This window comes from Rhinolophus ferrumequinum, chromosome 15 (assembly GCF_004115265.2).
Source record: "Rhinolophus ferrumequinum isolate MPI-CBG mRhiFer1 chromosome 15, mRhiFer1_v1.p, whole genome shotgun sequence".
NCBI classification, from domain to species: domain Eukaryota; kingdom Metazoa; phylum Chordata; class Mammalia; order Chiroptera; family Rhinolophidae; genus Rhinolophus; species Rhinolophus ferrumequinum.
This window is the reverse complement of record NC_046298.1, coordinates 50,915,176-50,936,632: the sequence shown is the minus strand read 5'-3', so window position 1 is coordinate 50,936,632 and position 21,457 is coordinate 50,915,176. Positions and strand designations below refer to the sequence as shown.

The 21,457-nt window shown below is 46.8% G+C and overlaps 1 protein-coding gene across 3 annotated transcripts in view; it reads right to left on the bottom strand.

Annotated features, from left to right (window-relative positions):
* LOC117034591 (zinc finger protein 324A) overlaps positions 1 to 21,457 on the bottom strand; it is a 36,108-nt gene that overhangs the window by 2,237 nt on the left and 12,414 nt on the right. For 2 of the 3 annotated variants that reach the window (XM_033127731.1, XM_033127732.1), the window contains 2 exons: positions 889 to 1,015; positions 406 to 522 (listed from right to left, as the gene is read on the bottom strand). In XM_033127731.1, the coding sequence (XP_032983622.1) occupies positions 406 to 522; positions 889 to 1,009 (238 nt within the window). In that variant the 5' untranslated portion in view covers positions 1,010 to 1,015. Of the gene's footprint in view, positions 1 to 405; positions 523 to 888; positions 1,016 to 2,202; positions 2,572 to 21,457 lie in introns of those variants that run through there. The other variant, XM_033127730.1, reaches the window with a different exon arrangement.

Below are 21,457 nucleotides of genomic sequence, written 5' to 3'. Positions count from 1 at the left end.
AGTTTTACTCACAAACTGTTCACTGACTGCCTCTCCCCTAGCGCGGTCAACCCCTCGAAGGCAGGACCAGGAGCGTCCTGATCAAGGCTGTGCCCCCAGTGCCGGAAACAGGAATGGTATGAACACATGAATGAATCAAGGAATGGCGTCGCAGATGAGGTGGTGAGGTAGGACAGGGAGGCTTTGACGCCACACACCCTGGCTTATGGTGGGATTCTGAGAGGTCTCAGCACGGCCTGGGGGGTGCTCTTGGAGCTTCCCCTGAGGAAAGCCAAGGCTGGAGCCTTCAGGAGAGGCTGATGGTGGAAGGAGAACAGAAGGAAATCGGGTGGAAGGCAGGAGAGGAGCATGTCCAGGAGGGTGGGGAGAGGGGACAGAAGCTTGGCCATAGGTTGACCCACTCACCAGGGCTGGGCCTCCTCTGGTTGTTCCTAGCCAGGGTCACATCTGTCCCACTGAGGACCCAGGGTTCCTCACCACGCTCAAGCTGGATGACTACACGGGGTCGGGAGGCAGAGAGTCCTGTGAGAGACAACCAAGTGAGGGGCCAGCCGCAGCTCAAAACAACCAACTGCCCAACAGATGGTCGGAGTCAGGGCTTCATGGGACACAGACAGTGTCATCTGTGCAACCAAGAAAACCCACAGGTTGCACCATAAGTCAGGACTCATAAGAACAACTCAGTGGTGCCTGTGAGGAGGAATGTGTTGGCAGTGCCCAAGGAAGGGTACTGAGCCCAGGCACAGTACAGTCTGGTGCCACAGCCAGACAGGGACACTCAGCCACTGGGTATGGAGCTGTTCACAGGCCGCCAGGAGGTAAGGGGTTAGTGCTGCTGGACCAACCTGGCAACAACTGAGCTTTCCCATGGAGGACCCAGGGCCTTACCCAGAGAGGCCACGAGTGCAAAGTTCTCCAGCATCACGTGGTGGTACAAGGCCCTCTGGGCAGCATCCAAGAGCCCCCACTCTTCCCGGGAGAAGTACACGGCCACATCTTCAAAGACCATCAGGCCCTATAACAGTGGGCAGGGGAAGATGGACATAATCTAAGCTACGGCCAAGTGACCCAGGACCGAAATTCCTGTCCCAATGATACCTCCCTGATGTCCCTCAGACGTTCACCTTCCATCCCCAGGGCTCTGCAGATGCAACTTCCCTCACTTATCTGAGCCTTAGATGCCCCTGCTGAATATGCCTGACCTTTTAAGGCTGCTGCCCCAGCCTGAAGGACTGGCTGATTCCCACCAGTCTCCACAGTGGTGGCCCCAACGATCGCGTGGGCACACAGGAGCCAGTTCCCTCCATTTCCTCCTCCCTGGGCTGCCACCTTCCCTTACTTCAGCCACCTGCCAGACTTCCCAAGTGCCCCAGGGACTGCCAGCATCTCTTGATCTCCCTAGAGCACTAACTGCCCATCCCTTGCTGAGTCCGTGAAATCCCCTCCTACTTTTGATTCCCAGGTCCTGCCTCGGCTCAGGATACTAGGACTCTGTCTTTGGATATCTACAATTCCAGGTCCACCTGAAGCCTCCACTCTAGGACATGGCAGACTCTTCCTTATTTTCCCCTGAAACCTGCTTTCCCTTTAAACTTATTATTTTGTCTACAGCAGCTCCATCCTTCTGGTGTTCAGACTAAAAAACTTGACGGTCATTCACTCATACCCCGCATCTGATGATCAGCAGATCTATCCAGAATTCAACCACTTTCCTGTCTCCACTGAACTAATATGGTCCACGTGCTTCCTCCCTGCACACCACCCGCCTCCTCTGCGCCTCTTCTCCACTCGGCAAACGGTGGGATACTTTAAAAATCCTAATTTAAAGCATGTCCTCCTTCAGGTCAAAATCTTACATGGCTTCCTGAGCTCTCGGGATAGTCTCAACTCCTCCGCTTGACTTTCAGACATACCTATCTTCTCGCCCGAGCTCCACGTTGAGAAGCTCAGTTGCGGAAGCACCTAGGCTGTCACCCCTCCCAACTTCTGTTACGTGCGGGATCCTTCCTTTGGAACTTCCACACCTCACCCCCTTCGCTGCCAGTAGTGGGGAATTCCACACGTGAATGCCCCAGTGGCATGGACACCGGGGCCTAAAGCGAATCAAGAGACAAGACGTCCAGGTGAAGTCCCTCCCTCAGTCGGGTCTTAGGTCCATGGAGGTGTGGTCCCGGCGGGTGAGGGGTCCGAGGTTCTACTAACCTGTGCCGCTGCAGACATCGAAACCTGCAGTTGAGGCGGCCGACCCAGACGCCCCGGCTCCTGGCCTCAGTCTCCTGGTCCGTCAAAGCAGCAGACGCCCAGGTCGCCGCCTCCAGAGCCGCACAGGGGCCAAAGAGCACGTGGCTCCGGGAACAGCCCGAAGGCCCCACGGGGCCGCCCACACTACCCCCGGAGAAACCCAGGCTGGGGCTGGGGGGCGGAGCCGTCGGCGCGCGAAGCGGGCCCTGCGCCCACGCCTTCCTCTTGCCTGTGCCTCGGGTTTCCAGACCTCTTGGAAACCGGGCCCGACCAGCGGCGCTCGGCCCCCAACACCGGTGTGGTCCGACGCCGGGCAGCAAAGTGACAGTGCCGGACGCCGGAAGTCCGGCCCCGTCACCCTCATTGGCCCAATGTGCGCGCGACGTACGCGCAGCGCCTTCTGGGAAGCGTAGTTTCCTACAGCTCTCCGCGCTGGAAGGTGATGCCTTTCCGGATCTCCAGGGCAACTGCCAAACATCACCGCGCGGGATGCTGGGAGGTGGAGTCCCAGGTCGAGCACCACCCTTTGTGGGGTCGTTCTGCTGGGGTCCTAGGATACCCACGCTCATACAAGCGGCCCCCAAGACTAAACGCTAGAAACTACTGAGATTCCAGAGGCGACCCCAGTGCGGAGCACTAAGTACAAAGTTAACAAGAGGGGTGGATTAAAAGGCGGAGGAGTTCCAACCCCTGCTTTGCCTCTTGGCGGCTGTGTGCCCGCCACCCTCCCCTCCCCAGGAGTTTGACCTCTCTGTGGCTCAATGTCAAAGAGAAAACCGTAGCCCAAGATGGTGGCACTCCTGCTAAGAGCCTAGGATATCAAACTTAGATTTACTACCTGATATCATCGCAGTTTCAACCTTTCCCAGAAACATAATCTTAACCAACCAGTCTTGAATTTTCCTGTTAACACCAGTAAGGTAATCTGTCACGTGGACCTTCTCCTTCCCAGTTCCCCTCAATGGAAAAAAAGGCAATCTTGTATGATAAAAACCCTTCCTGTTCTCCTCCCCTAAAGAAAATACATCCTTGCTCAGAAAACATCCTTTTCTTTGTCAATAGCTCTCTTGCCCCACCCTGCTTCCTATAGAAACCTTCCATTTGGTACAACCCCTGAGAGTGCCCCTCTAGTTGCTAGATGGGATGCTGCCCATTCATGAATCATTTAACAAATCAATTAGGTCTTCAAATTTGTTTTTTAACAAGTTCCTTTGCTACCTGAAAAATTAAATGTCAATGAAAAAAGAAAAGAGGAAGTAGGAGATGAAAAAACTGAAGCAAGAGGTGGGGTGTTGTGAGGGTGGGGGAGCCAGGGCGTGCAGAGAATTTAAATGAGTTTGTTTGAGCCCAACTGATGACAGTCGCAGGGAAGCAAAATTTCAACGGATTGAGAAAATGCCCTATAGAATGGCAGTTTTGGAATTTATTTTATACATTAGAATCAAAGAAGCCGTAAGGAGGGTTACATGGAATCCATTGGTAGGAGGTTAAGGGCATGGGAGAAAGCAAAGCGGGGAAATACCTGGGGTTGTGTATAACAGAGAGACATATTTCTTTTATATGGGCGAGTCCATGACAGTTTTGGACAGAAAAGGGGCCACATGTTAAACCTGACAAGCTCGAGACTGAAGATAACCACATAGGATGGCGTGAACATAAAATTCCTAACTAAGGTGGACCATGGTGGAAAGTCACATCTTTGACCTGTAGCTTCCTTGACAAAGGTCAATCTTTACCTTAAGTGAGACTGTTGTCATTTTGCATCTAAGATAACATACCCTTGCAATATCAGAGGAATCCCTTTTTCCAGAACCCCCAGGGGGTACAACCCACCACACCAGAGTAGTAAACTGCAAAATCCCTCATTGTTATCTTGTTCCCCAAATATTATCTCTATGTGCTGTAAAATACTATTATTCTGTACCCACCAATGTAAAAAAAGTGTGTGTCTCTCCATTTTACTTTTTATCCAATCCCAGAGATTTCCCTGCTTTGCTTTATTTCATGTAAACTTCCTCCTTTGATGTGTAAAATAATTTGGAAAACAGCCATTTTCCGCAGCATTTTCTCAATCCATTAAGACTTTGCTTCCCGGCAATTATTTCAGTTTGGCTCAAACAGACTCTTAATAAGTTTTCTCTTAGGCTGGATGTTTTTTCGTTGACATGGTTAATAATTAACATTCACAGCACATAGAGATGGTGTTTGGGGAACAAGCTATCGGTGAGTTGGCCTCTGAGTTTGTGGGGCCTCCCCTGAGCATGTCAGGTTCAGTACATGGCCCCTTTGTATCAGCACTCAGCAGCTCATTTCCTGAATCATAGGAAGTCATTATTTAGAGGCAGATAGGCACTTGTTCCCTCTGAGGGTTTGGGGCCCTGGTGTCACTGACTTTTCCATAGTTTGGCACTGCTGTCACCATCACTAAGGGTGAGATGAATCCCATTTGCAGACAGGCTAACTGGAGAAGCAGGCCCTCCTTGCTTGTGTGGATGGAAAAGGGGCCACATATTAAACCTGACAAGCTCAGAAGACTGACAATAACCACATAACATGGCGTGAGCATAAAAAACTTCATAACTAAGTGGGACATGGTGGGAAGTCACATCTTTAGCTTCCTTCATAAAGTTAATCTGTGCCTGTAAGTGGGCCTGTCTATTGTCTTTTTGCACCAGAGATGAAATCCTTGGAATGTCAGTAATCGGCTTTTTCCAGACCAGAGCAGGAAAGTATAGAACCCCCATTATTATTCTTGTGCATTGATTAACATCTCTGTGAGAACTATTAACTATCCTGTGTCACCTATGTGAAAGAAGTACCGGTCTCTCCAATTTACTTTGATCTAATCCCAGAGATTTCCCGGTTTTGCTTTCTCCCACCCCCTTAATCTATCACCAATGGATTTCATGCAACCCTCCTCCTTTGAGTCTATGTATAAAATAAGCTGCAAACCTCCATTTCACGGAGCATTTTCTCAATCCGTTGAGATTTTGCTTCCCAGCAACTATCGTCAGTTTGGCTCAAACTCATCTTATAAGCGTTGTCTTAGGCTGGAGGTTTTTTGTTGACACATATAAAGGAGGAATATGTCTCTGTGAGTCCCCAAATGATGTAGGGGACTTTGGAGTGAGTGAGTGAGTGTCGGGATCATGTCTCGTGAGACCGAAGAATGGAAACACGGACCCAGCAGAGGCAAGAGTTTTAAAAAGAGGAGAGTTTATTGAAAGCAAAGGGTCAGAGCTCCCGAGCCGGAGGGGGTCCCGAATGGGGGTGCCCAGTGACTGAGTCTCTTACTTTTATACCTTCCCTTGCCTGTTTGGGGAAGGGGAGCTGTTTGGAGAAGGGAACTGTTTGAAGAAGGGAACTGGCACCGTCTAATGAAATTCGTCTACCAGGTTTGTTTACTTGCCCATCCTGAAGGAATTAGCAAAATAACCCGCTCTTATCTATCAGATCTGCTCCATTTGTCAGGCCAAAAGGAATTTTATGATTAACCTCAAGGCCTTGTTACATTATGTCCTAGAGCGAAGGAGTGATTTCAAAACCTGGAGTTTCAGGATATGACTGTCTTTGTTTAGTTCACCAGGGACCTCCCTGTCTACCTAGGGACATGCTAGCTAACCTGTATCACAGGCACCGATCCTGTGGGTTAGTCCCCAGTCTGGCTCTCCTGTGTTGTGGCTTGGCTGGGCCCCCACCTCACCCAAATCTCAGTGTCTTTGTCCTGCCCTGGAGCCCATGGAATCCTTTCTGGGTGTGGCACACACTTGTGAAGAAGTCCCCAGCCCACCCCAAGGTCATCACAGAGTGCGGGGGTGGGGGCGGTGGGGGGGGTGCGTGCGATCTGAACAGAGTGCACCTGTACCGATGTGGTCAGTGTCACAGGCCAGGATCACCAGGCAGCCCCAGAAAGCCCACCCAGTGACATGTGTGCACACATCTTCAAAGCCACTGGCCACACACCAGTGATGCACTCCTGGCTGAAGCTGTTCATGTGGGGAACACAGAGGAAGGCTCCTGATTTAGCCCCAACCTCGACCAGGACCCGAAGCAGCCGATGGAGAGAAACGATACAGAAGGGGCACAGGCGTGCCTCTTCTGATCTCCACCTGCGACGCCCATGACAGATCTGACCCTTCAGCAGGAATCTCCCCGAGAAGGGAGAAGCCATAGGGCCGTAAGTGTGTGGTGGTTGGGAACTGACTGACTCTGGCTAAGGGGAACCATGGAGTGTCTGCTGGCAGCTTACCATAGTATGCTGCTCTGCTTCATGGACATACGTAGTTAGGTTTACACATGCACCTGTAATATCTTGGGGACCACTCCCATCCTTACCTGTGTCGATGAAAAACATCCAACCTAAGAGAAAGCTTATAAGAGTTTATTTGAACCAAACTGACAATTGCTGGGAAGCAAAATCTCAATGGACTGAGAAAATGTTCTGCGAAATGGTGGTTTGTAGCTTATTTTATACATAAAATCAAAGAAGGGAGGTTACATGAAATCTATAGGTGATAGGTTAAGGGGGTGGGAGAAAGCAAAGTGGGGAAATCTCTGGGGTTGGATAAAAATAAATTGGAGAGACAGGTACTTCTTTTACATAGTTGGGTGCAGAATAGTTAACAGTTCTCTTTTTACAGCACATCCGGGAGGCAGCTCAGCTCAAGGTGCCGTGTTCAATCTTAGTTGCAGGGTGCGAAGCCCACCATCCCTTGCGGGACTCGAGGAGTTGAACCGGCAACATGTACAAACTAGGACCAAGAACGATAGTATTTTTTGGTCAGACGACATCATTGGTGCCCAATGTGGGGCCCAGAGATTAGCAGCACTCCAATGGCTTCTGACCAGTGAGCAAAGCTATGGTGCCTAACTGAGCTGCTTTCTGCTCAATTTTCGCTCCCTGGCTTAGAATCCTCGGGTGAGTTCCTCTCCTGGGTCCGAGCCAATAGGTTTTGCATCTGGCGTTCTCCAGGTTTTATTTAAGAATTGTTTTAAATTTTTTTTTTTGTCATTTGTTTGTTGCTGTGCATATGTGTGACGGCTTTACGGCTTATTTCTTTGTGTACTCGTGGCATGTTGGCTTGATTTCGGAAAGCAGGCTGTCCTTTGAGACGAAAACTGGCTGTCATGCGGGGCGGCCTGCGGGGTCTTAAGGAATCGTTCTTAAGGAATGACAATGGTGAGTACTGTGCTGGTTATGCTGTTGTAACTCCTTCTGAAGTTATTGAAGCAGCACCTTTGCCCCTGGTTACTTCAGCATAGCAGGCTTCTGAATTATATGCCCTCACTAGAACTTGCATTTTATCAAAGGGTAAAGCTGTCGACATCTATACCGACAGGAGATATGCCTTTGGGGTGGCTCATGACTTTGGAATGCTATGGAAACAGTGGGGTTTCCTTACCTCCAATGGAGATAAAATTAAAAATGGTCCATATGTACAGAAATTATTAGACGCTATACTTTTACCTGATACTTTAGCCATTATTAAGATTCTGGGGCACTCTAAACTTGATTCCCTGGAAGCCAAAGGAAATCACCGGGTTGACATTCCTGCTAAAAATGCTGCCCTTAAAGACATCAACAGTAGTTAGGTCTCTGTCATGGTCCAGAAGGAAGCTTCTCCAGCTGATGACAGAAAAATTGGCCAGAGAAGTCCAACAACCAACTTCTGAAGAAGAAAAACAACTGGAAATCCAACAATTGTTGGTTTAATAAGGAAGAAAGACTCTGGTTTGGATCAAATAACAACCCAACTCTATTAGAAAGTTTGAAATTCCCACTTTTAACCACTGTACATGCATTGAACCATTGGTTTACTGACAAAAGGGTAGCTTTCATGCACCAATATTGGTGGGGAAATATTAATAAGGCCACAAAAAGTGCCTATCTCAGGTGTCCCACCTGTCCAAAGTATAACTCAGGGAAGCCTATTTGTACTGCCCCTGGACATTTTAAATTGCCAAATGGACCCTTTGAGGTCTGGCAAATAGACTTCATACAGCTTCCACATCTCATGGATATAAGTATGTTCTAGTCATAATATGTGTGTTTTCTCACTGGATTAAAGCTTTCCCTTGCAGATAAGCTACAGTAGCCAAAGTACTGTTAGAAAGGATTATTCCTACTTGGGGAACTCGAACTCCACAGTGATCGAGGAACCCATTTCACTGGTCAGGTGCTAAAGCAAGTCTGTGCTGTTTGGTCAGTCCTACAACATTTTCACTGTGCTTACCATCCCATCTTCAGAATTAGTTGAACGCACCAATGGCATTATTAATACTCAATTGGCAAAATTTATGGAAACTTCAAATACCTTGGCCAAAAGCATTGCCATTAGTCCTTTTAAATCTCAGATCTACGCATGAGATCTCACTTTTTGAGATAATTACAGGACACCCTATGCATCTGGTCCCTGCCTCTCTTGATCCACAACTGGTGAAAGGAGACATACTTGAATATTGTAAGGGTTTAATTGATTCTATCGACAATAATCATGCTTTAATCAAACAATCATTTCACCATACACTCCGGGAAGTGAAAAACTGAAAATTCATGCTTTACAACCTGGAGATTTTTATTGGAAAAGACACCTCAAAAAGGATTCCCTCCAGCCACGCTGGAAGGGCCCTTACCAGGTACTATTGACTAACCTCTGTACTTTTAAACTGCAGGGAGCAGACTCTTGGATACATGTGTCACACCTAAAAAAGACACCAAACCCTGACTGAAAAAAAGTCTGGTGACTTGAAACTAAAACTGTCAAGATTTAAAACAGGTGACCTCTAAGGAACTTGAGTCCTGGTCTGTGCCTGCCACATAAGCTAGGTTGCTATGTTCTTTTTTCCCCCACTTTCTTCTGCCTGACCCTCTCCACTCCGGTTCAAGCCGTTGTTTCTCAGTCTAGTTGCGTAGGACACAGATCCCTGGCCCATGCTGGTATTATGAGCCTTGCGCTCCCCCCAGCTGAGGCAGTTGGTCGCCAGTCATTGGTCAGCCACTCACAGCAGCTCACTAGAGCTCTTATTGGCTCATGGCAGCCCACAGCAGCTCACGATGGCTGCCGTCTACTCATAGCAGCTCATGATGGCTGCCGGCCACTCATGGCAGCACACACAGCAGCCCACGGCAGCACACAACAGCCCGCAACTTCTCATGCCAAACTCTGGCTGCTCACGGGAGCCCAGCTCCAGGGAGAGCTATTGTTCACAACCTTAGCTGTAGAGGGCACAGCTCACTGGCCTGTGCAGGAATCGAACCAGTGACCTTGGAATTAGGAGCACAGTGCTCCAACCACCTGAGCCACGGGGCCGGCCCCTCTATGTTCTAATTCTCTTTTACTTTGATCTATTTAAGCTCTGCTTCTGATGCCGGTGGACACTGGACACCAGTTGTTTCCTGATCCATATACTCTTCCCCATGATTTAAGAGATGATACCCAAAAGAGGCCCTTCTGACGACGAGGGACAAAAAGCTGGACACTGGAAAACCTGAGACTAGAAGACCTGCCTGTTGATCAATGATGCTTTTAGAGAAAAGATCTTGAGCAAGAGAAGGGGAATATTGAAAGTAAACTGACATCTTAAGATGCTTAACCATAGAGCTGGGAGGACTACCGTATTTCCTGAAAATAAGACCTAGCCAGACAATAGCCTCTAATGCGATTGGAGCAAAAATTAATATAAGACCTGGTCTTATTTTACTATAAGACCGGGTAATATAATATTGTCATGCAGGGTGTCATGCGGGATCTCAGCTCCTGCTCCCCACATAAGAACATAGGATATGGTGAGGCCAAAAAGGAACACCCACGGAGCCATAGATAGGGGAGTCACACCACTATATTCTTGCTGGCAGCTGGGCGAGACACATGAAGTAGGATCCACACAATCCACAATCTGCTGTCTGCTTTTCTGCCTCCCAACCAACCAACCAACCCAACGCAGTCACAGCAGTTACATCAGCAACCAATTGGCCAACAGGCTACACCAACGGCCAACCACCACCCAAGCCAGCACCCCACATGTGAGGCTGAGAGCCTGGAAACTGATCTCTGGAACTCTGTCCCCACACTCCACCACTCCAGGGTCTCACCTCACAATCTACGTGACAAGCATCTTCCGCGATGGGCCCTGTGTTAGGAACCCAGCTCATGAGAAAAGGTCACAGTCCAGTTCAAGTAATGTCTCAGGGGGTGTCCTTTGATGTCCACTTACTTTCTGGGCACAGCAGAGCTCCCAGGGCACCCCCTGTCCTTCTGGGCACAGCCAGACTTCCTAGGCACAGGCAGGGTTCCCATAGACAAGACTGCAGTCTGTGCCAGTGTCAGCTAGGGCCAAAACCCTCTGCACATTAGGAGGGGACCAATGTATGGACAGTTCCACGTGGGGTCTCCAGTCCCTGCTCCTCCCCTCTGACCGGGTACCTTGGCCCCACCCCTAATTGAGCTGAAAGGAGTTGGCCTCAAGTGGCCGCTTGAAGTCCTGGAGGTACAAGGGTCGCACTTTCCCAGACTTCTCCTTTAGGCTTCGCCGAAATTGCTGTTCTGGACGCAACTGTTTCCAAAGTTCCAACAAGAGTGCATTGGGTTGTCAGTGTATTTTTCCCCTATCAACCCCTGCTGCCACAAGATCATGCCACATCTGCGTGCATGTTACTCTCTGAGGCCTGCGACCTTGCACCCTTACTTTCGGCTTGGACTTCCAGGTCTCAACTTCTCGTACCTCCTGTCTTAATTTCCTTTGCCACCAGCTTTCCACGTCCCCTAGGGTGGCCATAGCCATGGTAACTTCATGCATCTGCCTCCCCACATAGGGAGTAAGAATGGCAACCAAGGATCCAAAAGCACTTGCAGGGGCAGTATCCAAAACCAGATCTCTAATGCTGGTAGGAAAACGCTCGTCATCTGGCCCCCGCATATTAGGGTTGAACATAGTATGTCTCATACCCATTTCACGGATGATTTGAGTAAGTTAAGTATATGATTGCCATTTACTCACAGTGTCTGGAAGATCATCAGCCTGTCCCCATACTGTGCATATCGCAGCAGTGAGCCACTCCACTAGAGTGTGGTTGCCCTGGTCTTGGGCCAACCTATGGCAATTCTATAACCTTTGTCTCAGGGATGGATGCCCCATCATGGAGGCTAGCTTTTCCATTACGCTTGGGGAGCAGAAAATGCTGTCTGCCCCCTCATCCCACAAACGTAGTAATCAAGCCAAGATTGGCTCTCCGGGGTGCTCTCGGCATTGCCTCCCCAGCTCCTGCAACTCAGTGGGAGTGTAAGGGGTGTAGGTTGTGAACTTAGTCACAGCTGGGTTACCGGCAGCAGTGCCCCCGGGGCCCAAAAGTTGCTCATGCTTTACCTTTTGCTTCAAGATGGGCTGGTCTTGGGGGTTGGGAGCTACATTGTCTCCACTCATGTCATCTACCTCTACCTCAGAGTCTCCACTGTGGGGCTCATCCTCTAACAGGTGGACCCGAGCTTCCAACACCTCCCACAGGGACACCTGGTCCCGCACCTGGGCTGTTCCAGCAAGCGCTTCCTCTGAGTTACGATGCACTGCGGTGAGAATCTCCTCCAAACAATGGTCCTGAGCTTCCAGCGCCTCCCGGGGCTGCTGGTCTGGCACCAGAGCTATTTCATTAAGCACATCCTCCATGTTATGATGCAACGCGATGAGGAACATCCATCCCACATGATTGGCTGTACCCTTTGCCTCCTCCGGCAACCACTCAGCCAGAGCCTGCAGGGCCCTCTCCACGCTGGCCGGAGAGTCATCCATGTCCTCCCACCCCTCCTCGGGGTCCATCTCCTGAGAACAATGGCTACTGGACACCACTCACTGTGTGGGGGCCACATGTCCTCCTGCCCAGAGTCAGACTCCTTTCCTACCTGGCCGGAATCCTGCTCGCTGCGCCAGGCATCCGATTGGGTGGAGGCCTCCGTGCAAGATGTCTGCAACCCTCGGAGCCTACAGCAGCAGCAGATTACCCAAAGGAAGGCGACGTCTTCTATGGCCAAGAGGGCGGTGTGCCATCTGGAGGCTTGAGTCTCCCAGGCAGACCGCGCCTCCCGTTCCTGGTACAACTCCTCATGGGCCTTCTGAAACTGAGCTTTCATGCGTATAAACTGCTCCATTACTTTACAGAGAGTTTCAGCTGATACCAGACCCTACTCGCTGCACCATTTGTCATGCAGGGACTCATCCGGGGTCTCAGCTCCCGCTCCCCACATAAGAACGCAGGATATGGTGAGGCCAAAAAGGAAAACCCATGGAGCCATAGATAGGAGAGTCATACCACTATATTCTCGCTGGCAGCCGGGTGAGACACGAAGTAGGATCCACACGATCCGCAGTCCATTGTCCGCTTTTCTGCCTTCCAACCAACCAACACATTCACAGCAGTTACATCAGCAGCCAATTGGGGCCAACCAGCTAGAGCCATTGGCCAACTACCACCCGAGCCAGCACCCACCACGCGAGGCGGAGAGCCTCGAAACTGCTCTCTCGACCCTGTCCCCATAATATATCCTATCATACAATACCGGGTCTTATATAAGACCCGGGTTTTTTGCTCAAAAGACACACTCGAGCTGATTTTCCGGCTAGATCTTATTTTCGGGGAAACACGGTATGGGTGGAGATGGGCCCCTGAACTGCCTAATCTTGACTTCCTGTTTACTTCTACGGTAACCACGGGGGTGGGGGGGAGGGATGCAAATAAAGGGAGAAACCATGTTAGGGTGTCACATCCAGTGCAACACGTCAGTGAGAGAACGAGAAGGGGTGGTGAAGGGTTAAGAAAGAAACAGAAATCAAGAAAGTTTTGAAACGGGCCAAGGGTCTCACAGCCTCAAAGGACTGAGAGCCCCGAATCCGGCCACCTTGTGGCTTTTACTGATACACATACAAGGAAGTCGCATTGTTTTTTCTAGGGTCTCTGAGTCTCATACACCACACCAGAAAACTGGTTCAAAACAATCACCCTTGCCTGCCAAGAGCCCCATGATGTATTAGTAATTGTTGGTAACTCCCCAGGGGACAAAACCTTTATGCTGAAACTTGCTGAGATGGAGAATTGATGTTATCACATCTAGACTCACTTCCCAAGCAGGTTGTGGGAAGGAATATAGCCACAGAGGCAGAAACTCTCCTTAGACGGGGGAAAGTGGGGATCTGTGCCCACCTGTATCGACCCCATGAGTTCTCCTGATGGCCCCTATGTGACTGTGCCTGTGTTAGGTCGTTCCTCTCTTGAAGAATCTTTCCCGTCATTGGCTAGCCAGCCACCTTTTGGGGGCCAAACAGAGACATGAGGTGTAAGCACAAAGGTGAAGCAAAGTCCCTGAAAGGAACAGTCTCACAGACTCTTTTTTAGGGATAGGCACGAGAGGACAGATGGGCAGGCAGCTGCGTGACAACATTAGGGCTCACCCCTTTTTCCATGTGGGCGGCCAGCGGGCAGTCCAATTGCGAGTGTGCTTGCACTCAGGTAGTTCTACTTTTCCCCCCAAATTGCTTTCCTTTTCCCCTTTCTTTTGCCTCCCCTCACCACACTGCAGTTCAAGCCATTGTTTCTCAGTCCAGTTGTGTAGGACACAGCTCCCTGGCCCATGCTGATGTGAACCTTGTGCCAGCTGCTCAAGGCAGCCCACGCCAACCTCCAGCTGCTCCTGGCAGCCTGGCTCTTGGGAGAACCGTTGTTCACAATCTTAGCTGTAGAGGACTCAGCTCACTGGCCCATGTGAGAAGCAAACTGGCGACCTCAGTGTTAGGACAGTGTTAGGACCACGGTGCTCCAAGCACCTGAGTCACCGGGCCGGCCCCAAACCATTTTCTTTTGCTGGATTATCTGGAGAATTATTTGGCCAGATGACACCACCAAAGAACTCTTTACATGCGTTATTATAATTTTTATTAAAAGTATGTTTCCTCCCTCGTTTGCTGTTATTTGTACCTTATGATAAGTTAGGCCAGATGAATGAAGACTTTCTACTATTTCATGATCTAAAAGCTCTAATTTTTTTCTGGCCAATTAGTTTCCACAGAGATGACTTCATGGGGAGGATAAGTTCAATTTCCCAATACATTGGATTTTTAGTATCAATATAATCATAGGTTTCATTAACCTCAGAGAAAGTTAATTTGTCTATGATTTTAGTATTACACCTGTTTTCATAGCATTTACTACAAACCTGGTGTCATTACAATAGAAATTAATATGACAAGAATTTTCTAACTCTTCCCAATAAAAACGCCCCCTTCCCATACACTACATATAGTTTGTTGAGGTGGATACGATAGGTCAGGATTGGGTGAATTCAGAACTCCATATAGATTGGCGATACAACCGTTTATCTTTTTGATCTAATATGGCCTATCTAGTTTATATTGGAAGCACTCAAGTGGCATTTATTAATCTGATTTCTGTTAGTTGTATAACTGGGAACTGTAACTTTAAGGTTTAATAGGGGTCAAGGCTATAAGAACATAATGGTGTAAATTACAATTATTACCTAAAAATTTCTAGAGGCCAGGACAGTAAGAGTTTCATAAATTTTTTTGTGCCTCAGCAGCCATTATAGAGGGCTAATTTTTAAATATACATCTACTTCAACTTCTATCTGAATTAATATAGTTAGTAGACTATGTTGAGTTAGGGGGTAAACATAGTTGGGTTCTAATATATATTTTTTAAAGATTTTATTGCAGAAGGGGAACAGGACTTTATTGGAGAATAGTGTGTACTTCCACCATTTTTTCCAAGTCAAGTAGTTTTCCTTTCAATCTTAGTTGTGGAGGGCGCAGCTCAGCTCCAGGTCCTCCAGTTGCTGTTGCTAGTTGCAGGGGGCGCAGCCCACCATCCCTTGCAGGAGGTGAGGAATCGAACTGGCAACCTTGCGGTTGAGAGCCCGTGCTCCAACCAACTGAGCCATCCGGGAGCCCAGAGACAGCTCAGCTCAAGGTGCCGTATTCAATCTTAGTTGCAGGGGGCAAAGCCCACCATCCCTTGTGGGACTCGAGGAGTTGAACCGACAAACTTGTGGTTGAGAGCCCACTGGCCCATGTGGGAATCGAACTGGCAGCCTTCGAAGTTAGGTGCACGGAGCTCCAACCGGCCCTAGAATTGTCTCTTTTAAGTAAGTTTGGTTCATATGTTTTTGTACATAGGGTGAACAATGACTAATGAAGAGAAAGCCCATGTTTACCAAAAGGAATATATCTCAGATTGAGAAGCACTATAAGAGTTTTTGGCCAAGGGTGATTAAAAGCTTCTGAAAATTTACCTAGTTGAGTTTTAATTTACCATTTGTACATTCTACCAATTCAGAGGACTGGGGTGATAAGCACAATGAAAATGCTGTAAAATAAGCCAAATATTACAAATACATTATATCATTGGCTCAGTGAAATGAGTCCCTCAGTTACTATGTAATTCACATGGAATTTTCTAGTTAAGGACTATTATTATTATTATTATTTTATAATTTTATTTTATCATTATTATTTAAAAAATAATAATGCCTTCTTCTGCCTCCCCCACCCCACCCCACCCTGGTTCTGTTCAAGCCGTTGCCGGCACATGGTAGCCCATGGCAGCACTCAGCAGCTTGGGCCGCCTACACCAACGTCTGGCTGCTGACAGCAGCCCAGCTCCAGGGAGAGCTGTTGTTCACAATCTTAGCTGTAGAGGGTGCAGCTCACTGGCCCATGTGGGAATCGAACCGGTGATCTCAGCGTTAGGAGCACAGCGCTCCCACCACCTGAGCCACCGGGCCAGCCCAGGATTGTTTATTATTATTTTAAATAACTTCCTTACCATTAAGGCTGTTGCTGTCCTGCAAGGGAATATTTCAACCCAGTGAGACAACATACAAATCATGACTAATACATATTTGTATCTTTGAGATGGTGGCATTTGGTTAAAATCCAATTACTATACCTCAAGTGGACCTAAAGGAAATGGGAAATGTCCTTGGGACCCATGGAGTGACTTCCCAGGGTTATATTTCGGACAGATAGAACATCTGTTATACACCTTATGAGCTATAGTAAGGGGTTTCTAATATTTATTCCATGAAACCATCTTTCCAAGACCCCAATGCATTAGCTCATGTACATGCTAAGCTATATCTGTTTGGGTCAAAATTCCCTCTTTTGTTGCCATATTTTCTTTTCTTCTGCAGCTGCCCATTGGAACTGTAAAAGTCTTTTATTGATTTCATAGGGAGAAGAAACATTCTCAAGTCTGGATAATTGGCTGTTTATTACTGTCAGTCTAGGTGCAGTATCAGCTAAATTATTTTCTTTTCCTTCTATGATGGCAGCCTTAGAATGTCCTGGAATTTTGATAATTGTCAATTGTTTCAGTTGTTGTATGACATCTAATTTAAATTCTGTAACATGTTTTCCATTCTTTATGGGGTGCCCTAAGGAAGTTAAGAAGTCTCACTGCCTCCACAACAAATTGGTGAGCTACACCAAAGGTATAGCAATTACCAGTGTAAATATTGGCTATTTGATGTTTGGCTCATTTCTAAGCTCCTGTTAGATCAATTAATTCAGCTTGTTGGGCTGATCTCATTCAAGTAAATAAGAAATTTAAATTTATGTTTACAATGAAAGTTATTGCACATAGCATAAGAATAAACCATCCACATATTGGATAAGAGTAGAATTTCTAGAAAAATTCAACATTATTGATACATGCTTTTAGTATCTAAGAGAAATAGGTGGGACTCTGTATACCCCTGGGGCATCACTGTCCAAGTAAACTCTGATCTTCCCAGGTGGAAAAGCAAAGAGGTATTTTCTGTGTTTTATTTTACAGAAAAGCTGAAAAAGGCACTGCATAAATCTATCACTGAAAAATATTGGCAGTACACACAGGGATAGCTGATAATAGGGTATGTGGATTTGGAACCACAGTATATCTATTTATAGCTCTGAGATCTTGTGTGTAAATCTCCATCCTTTCTCATTGGATTTCTTTACTGGAAGGATGGGAGAATTACAGGTGCTCATACATGGAATTATAAGCCCCTCTTTTAAAAGTAATCTTGCACAATGAGCTAATTCCAGCTGGTGTATCAGGCCTCAAAGGATATTGGCAAATATTAGACAGAGGCAAAATACTATCAATAGTTATTTTAATAGGAGTGGCTGACTTGATATTGTTAATATCTGTACTGGAAAAAGCCTAAAATTGTATTGGGACATCCTTTAATAAACATTCCATCAGTATCAACTCTTCTGGGGCTGGTGGGGTGACCCTGAGGTGGCCCTAGACTTGGCCTATTTATTAACTTTAGCCAAAAATCTGGCCTGTCTCTGGCCTTGTTACCAGTCTCACTGTTCCTTTTTTGTCGTTTTCCCTGTCTCAGTTGTTAAAGACATTTAAGCAAATTTCCTGGTCTTTTTCAGGATCTGAGCCTCTTTATCAGGGATGTAACAGTGGGCCATAACCATTACAATACCCAAGAGGCTAAGTTTCCTTATACTGGCATATACTCTGACGCCCCAGGAGAGCACATGAACTCCAGCAGTTCTAAAATACAAAAGTTTTCATAATTATTAGCAAAACTTAGTTCTTAGATTTAGGTTTTTTTAGTAACTAAAGACATAATTAAGACAATATAAAACATAGAAAAAAATATATATTTTTTTAAGGATTTTATTGGGGAAGGGGAACAGGACTTTTATTGGGGAACAGTGTGTACTTCCAGGCCTTTTTTCCAAGTCAAGTTGTTGTCCTTTCAGTCCTAGTTGTGGAGGGCGCAGCTCAGCTCCAGGTGCAGTTGCCGTTTTCTAGTTGCAGGGGGCGCAGCCCACCATCCCTTGCGGGAGTCGAGGAATTGAACTGGCAACCTTGTGGTTGAGAGGACATGCTCCAACCAACTGAGCCATCTGGGAGCTCAGCGGCAGCTCAGCTCAAGGTGCCGTGTTCAGTCTTAGTTGCAGGGGGCGCTGCCCACCATCCCTTGCGGGACTCGAGGAATTGAACTGGCAACCTTGTGGTTGAGAGCCCACTGGCCCACGTGGGAATCGAACCGGCAGCCTTCGGAGTTAGGAGCATGGAGCTCTAACCGCCTGAGCCACTGGGCCGGCCCTAGAAAAATATTTTGATGACACATAATTTTTGCTTTTCAGGCAGAAAACATAATTTTTGCTTTTCAGGCTTTTCAGGCAGAAAATATCAGTAGCAGACCAAAAGTCTTGTAACAAACTTTGTCTTAGCAGAGAGAAAACTTAACTAATTTTGTACCAGCTTACTTTTGATATTTAAATTTACTTAATTAATCACAATTAGCTTAACCATACATAAAGTTCTTTCAAGATTTTTCTTTACAACCCTTCTATTACTTACTTTTTGTCTCTTTTAAAATCATTATTTTTCCAATCGGATTCATTTAGTCCTAAATACATTTCACCAGGATATGTGAGCATCATTGGTTAAAAGTCTCACACTATCAGGTGAATTGGGGCAGATTTCAGTAGTAAAAATAGATGTTTCCCCTTAACATTTTCTAACTGGAGAGGAATAGGTTCTGATTTAAACAGAGATTAGTTGATTAGCTGTCCCGACCATTTGTACAGAAGCATTACTCCAAGGAAGAGGGCAACTTAGCTGGGTGGTGTTAAGAGGCAAAGCAGCCCCAGTGTTAGTAAGAAGGGGAAATGCCCTCACAGTCCTTGGAGCAGCCCTATGCTTGTTTCTATTTACTTTCTGTTTCTAAATCCTATTTTTTCTACAATCCTTTAGGTGACTTGTCTTTTTACAATAAAAGCAGATTCCTCTACAGGAGTTTCCCTAGCAAACCTTTAATGATTCTGTTGCTTGGTTCTCAAAAACCAGTAGATGCATTAATTGGAATAAATCACAAAAGCCAGTATTATATGTTCTAACAGTTAATTCAAAGTATTTTGTGAACTCATCAGCGTCCTAGAGAGGGTTGGGGGAATCTTTAGTAATTTCTTAGTTCTGCCTGCATACAACCACGGATTCCCCTCTGCCCCAAACCAGCTCCTCTCGGAAGGGAGCTGCAACAGAGCTGCTGAAGAGAGAGAGCGGAAAATGAGAGCAAGTCCAGACAAAGCAAAGCAGCGAAATAGCCGAGGAGGGAAAGTGGGATGTTGGCATTGAGCAGCTGCAGAAACCTTCTTTAGTTCAGAGACAGCCTCTGAAATGTTCTTACTAACTTTTCTTACTAACTTCCTGGAGAGAAGAAGGTCTCTCTGCCATTTCAGCGGCTTCTATTTGACAATTGAGGTAAACCTCCCATTCCCTTTGTTGGATTTTTAAAAAATTTTATTGGGGAATATTGGGAAACAGTGTGTTTCTTCAGGACCAATCAGCTCCAAATCATTGTCCAAGTCCAGTTGCCGTTTTCAATTTTTAGTTGCAGGGGGCACAGCCCACCATCCCATGCGGGAATTGAACCAGCAACGTTGTTGTTGAGAGCCCACCCTCTAACCAACTAAGCCATCTGGCCACCCCTCCAGAAGCTCAGCAGGAGCTCGTCTTCAATCTAGTTGTGGAGGGTGCAGCTCACTGGCCCATCTGGGAATCGAACCAGCAACCCTGTTGTTCAGAGCTCGCACTCTAACCATCTGAGCCATCCGGCCGTCCCTGTCTGTTGGATTTTTAAGCCAGCCTTTTCTAATTGTGCACACAAAAATTTAGATGTTAAAAGATCTCCATTTTGGCCATGTTAAGTTGATATTACTTCTAGTCTTTCCATTTCTGTAAGTACTTGCAAGACTCCTAGGAACTGTACAACAGCAAGAGTATTAATGGGGTTGGGGTCGGGGAGCTTGTTGGCCTTTGAGGCACAATTTCCGATGTTAATTTTTAGGGTTTTTTTTGTTTGTTTTTGCTTTTTTTGAGATCTGCAGAGTCTGAACAAATTTCTAGTGATATTATGTAGTGGGTTGAAGTGTGCTGCTTATGGGTTGAACTCCATGGGGCTGTCACCTCCAAAGTCGCTTCAACCCTCTTACGTGCCTCGTTTCTCTCCCTGGTTGTCTAGTACAACTGTGAGGACTTGGAGCACTAGGTAACCAGCCTTTATGTGCACGTCCCCGGACGAGTCAAATATTTAATTACAGTTGTGTTGGAATTCCCTATAGGGCCACTGCAAACTTTGAGAAGTACCCTCAAACACCTCCACAAAGATTCTTTTTTTTTCTTTTTTTTTCCCACAAAGATTCTTAGTCACATAAAAATACCTGAAATTCAAGCTGGAGGGAGTGAATGCTACTTAACTTCGGAGTTGAACAAGTTCAGACTTTCATTTACCCAGCAAAAAGTTTTGTTCAGACTCTCAGTAAGCAATTCCAATTGAAAAGCCAAAATTAAAACCAGCCACCCATTTTTTTTCCTTCTGTCCTTGCGCTATCTTTAACTTTTGTCCTTAGCCTGGGTTATTTCAACCCTTAACCTTTAATGTCACCTCCAGGATTTATAAACTTATAAACAAACAAACAGCTCAAATAAAGTCAGGGCCTCCTACCTTAAAACAGGGAGATCCAGGATTCCAGAAAAACGCACTCAAATTCACCCGATGTGAAGCAGGGAGCCAGTGGGGCACAATGGGCCCCTGCTGGTACCTAGCACTGAATCTGGGTCTGCAGGGTGGTCCTGGATGGGCTTCTTTGGAATCCTGCCGACTATACCAAGTAACGTCGACAAAAAACATCCAACCTAAGAGAAAGCTTATAAGAGTTTATCTGAGCCAAACTGAACAACAATTGCTGGGAAGCAAAATCTCAAAGGATTGAGAAAATGCTTAGTGAAACGGCGGTTTGATTTTATACATAAAATCAAAGGAGGAAGGTTACATGAAATCTATTGCTCATAGATTAAGGGGGTGGGAGAAAAGGGGGAATCTCTGGGATTGGATAAAAGTAAGTTGGAGAGACAGGTACTTCTTTTACATAGGTGGGTACAGGATAGTTAACAGTTCATTTTTTACAGCATATGGAGATGGTAATCAGGAGACAAGCATAACATTGAAGAATTTTGCAGTTTTCAGCCCTCGTCCTCGGAAAAAGGATTACTGACATTCCAACGTTGTTATCTTAGGTGCAAAACGGCAACAGGCCCACTTAAAGTCACAGATTAACTTTATGAAGGAAGCTAAAGATGTGCCTTCCCGCCATGTCCCACTTAGTTATAAAATTTTTTTATGCTCATGCCAGCCTATGTGAGATT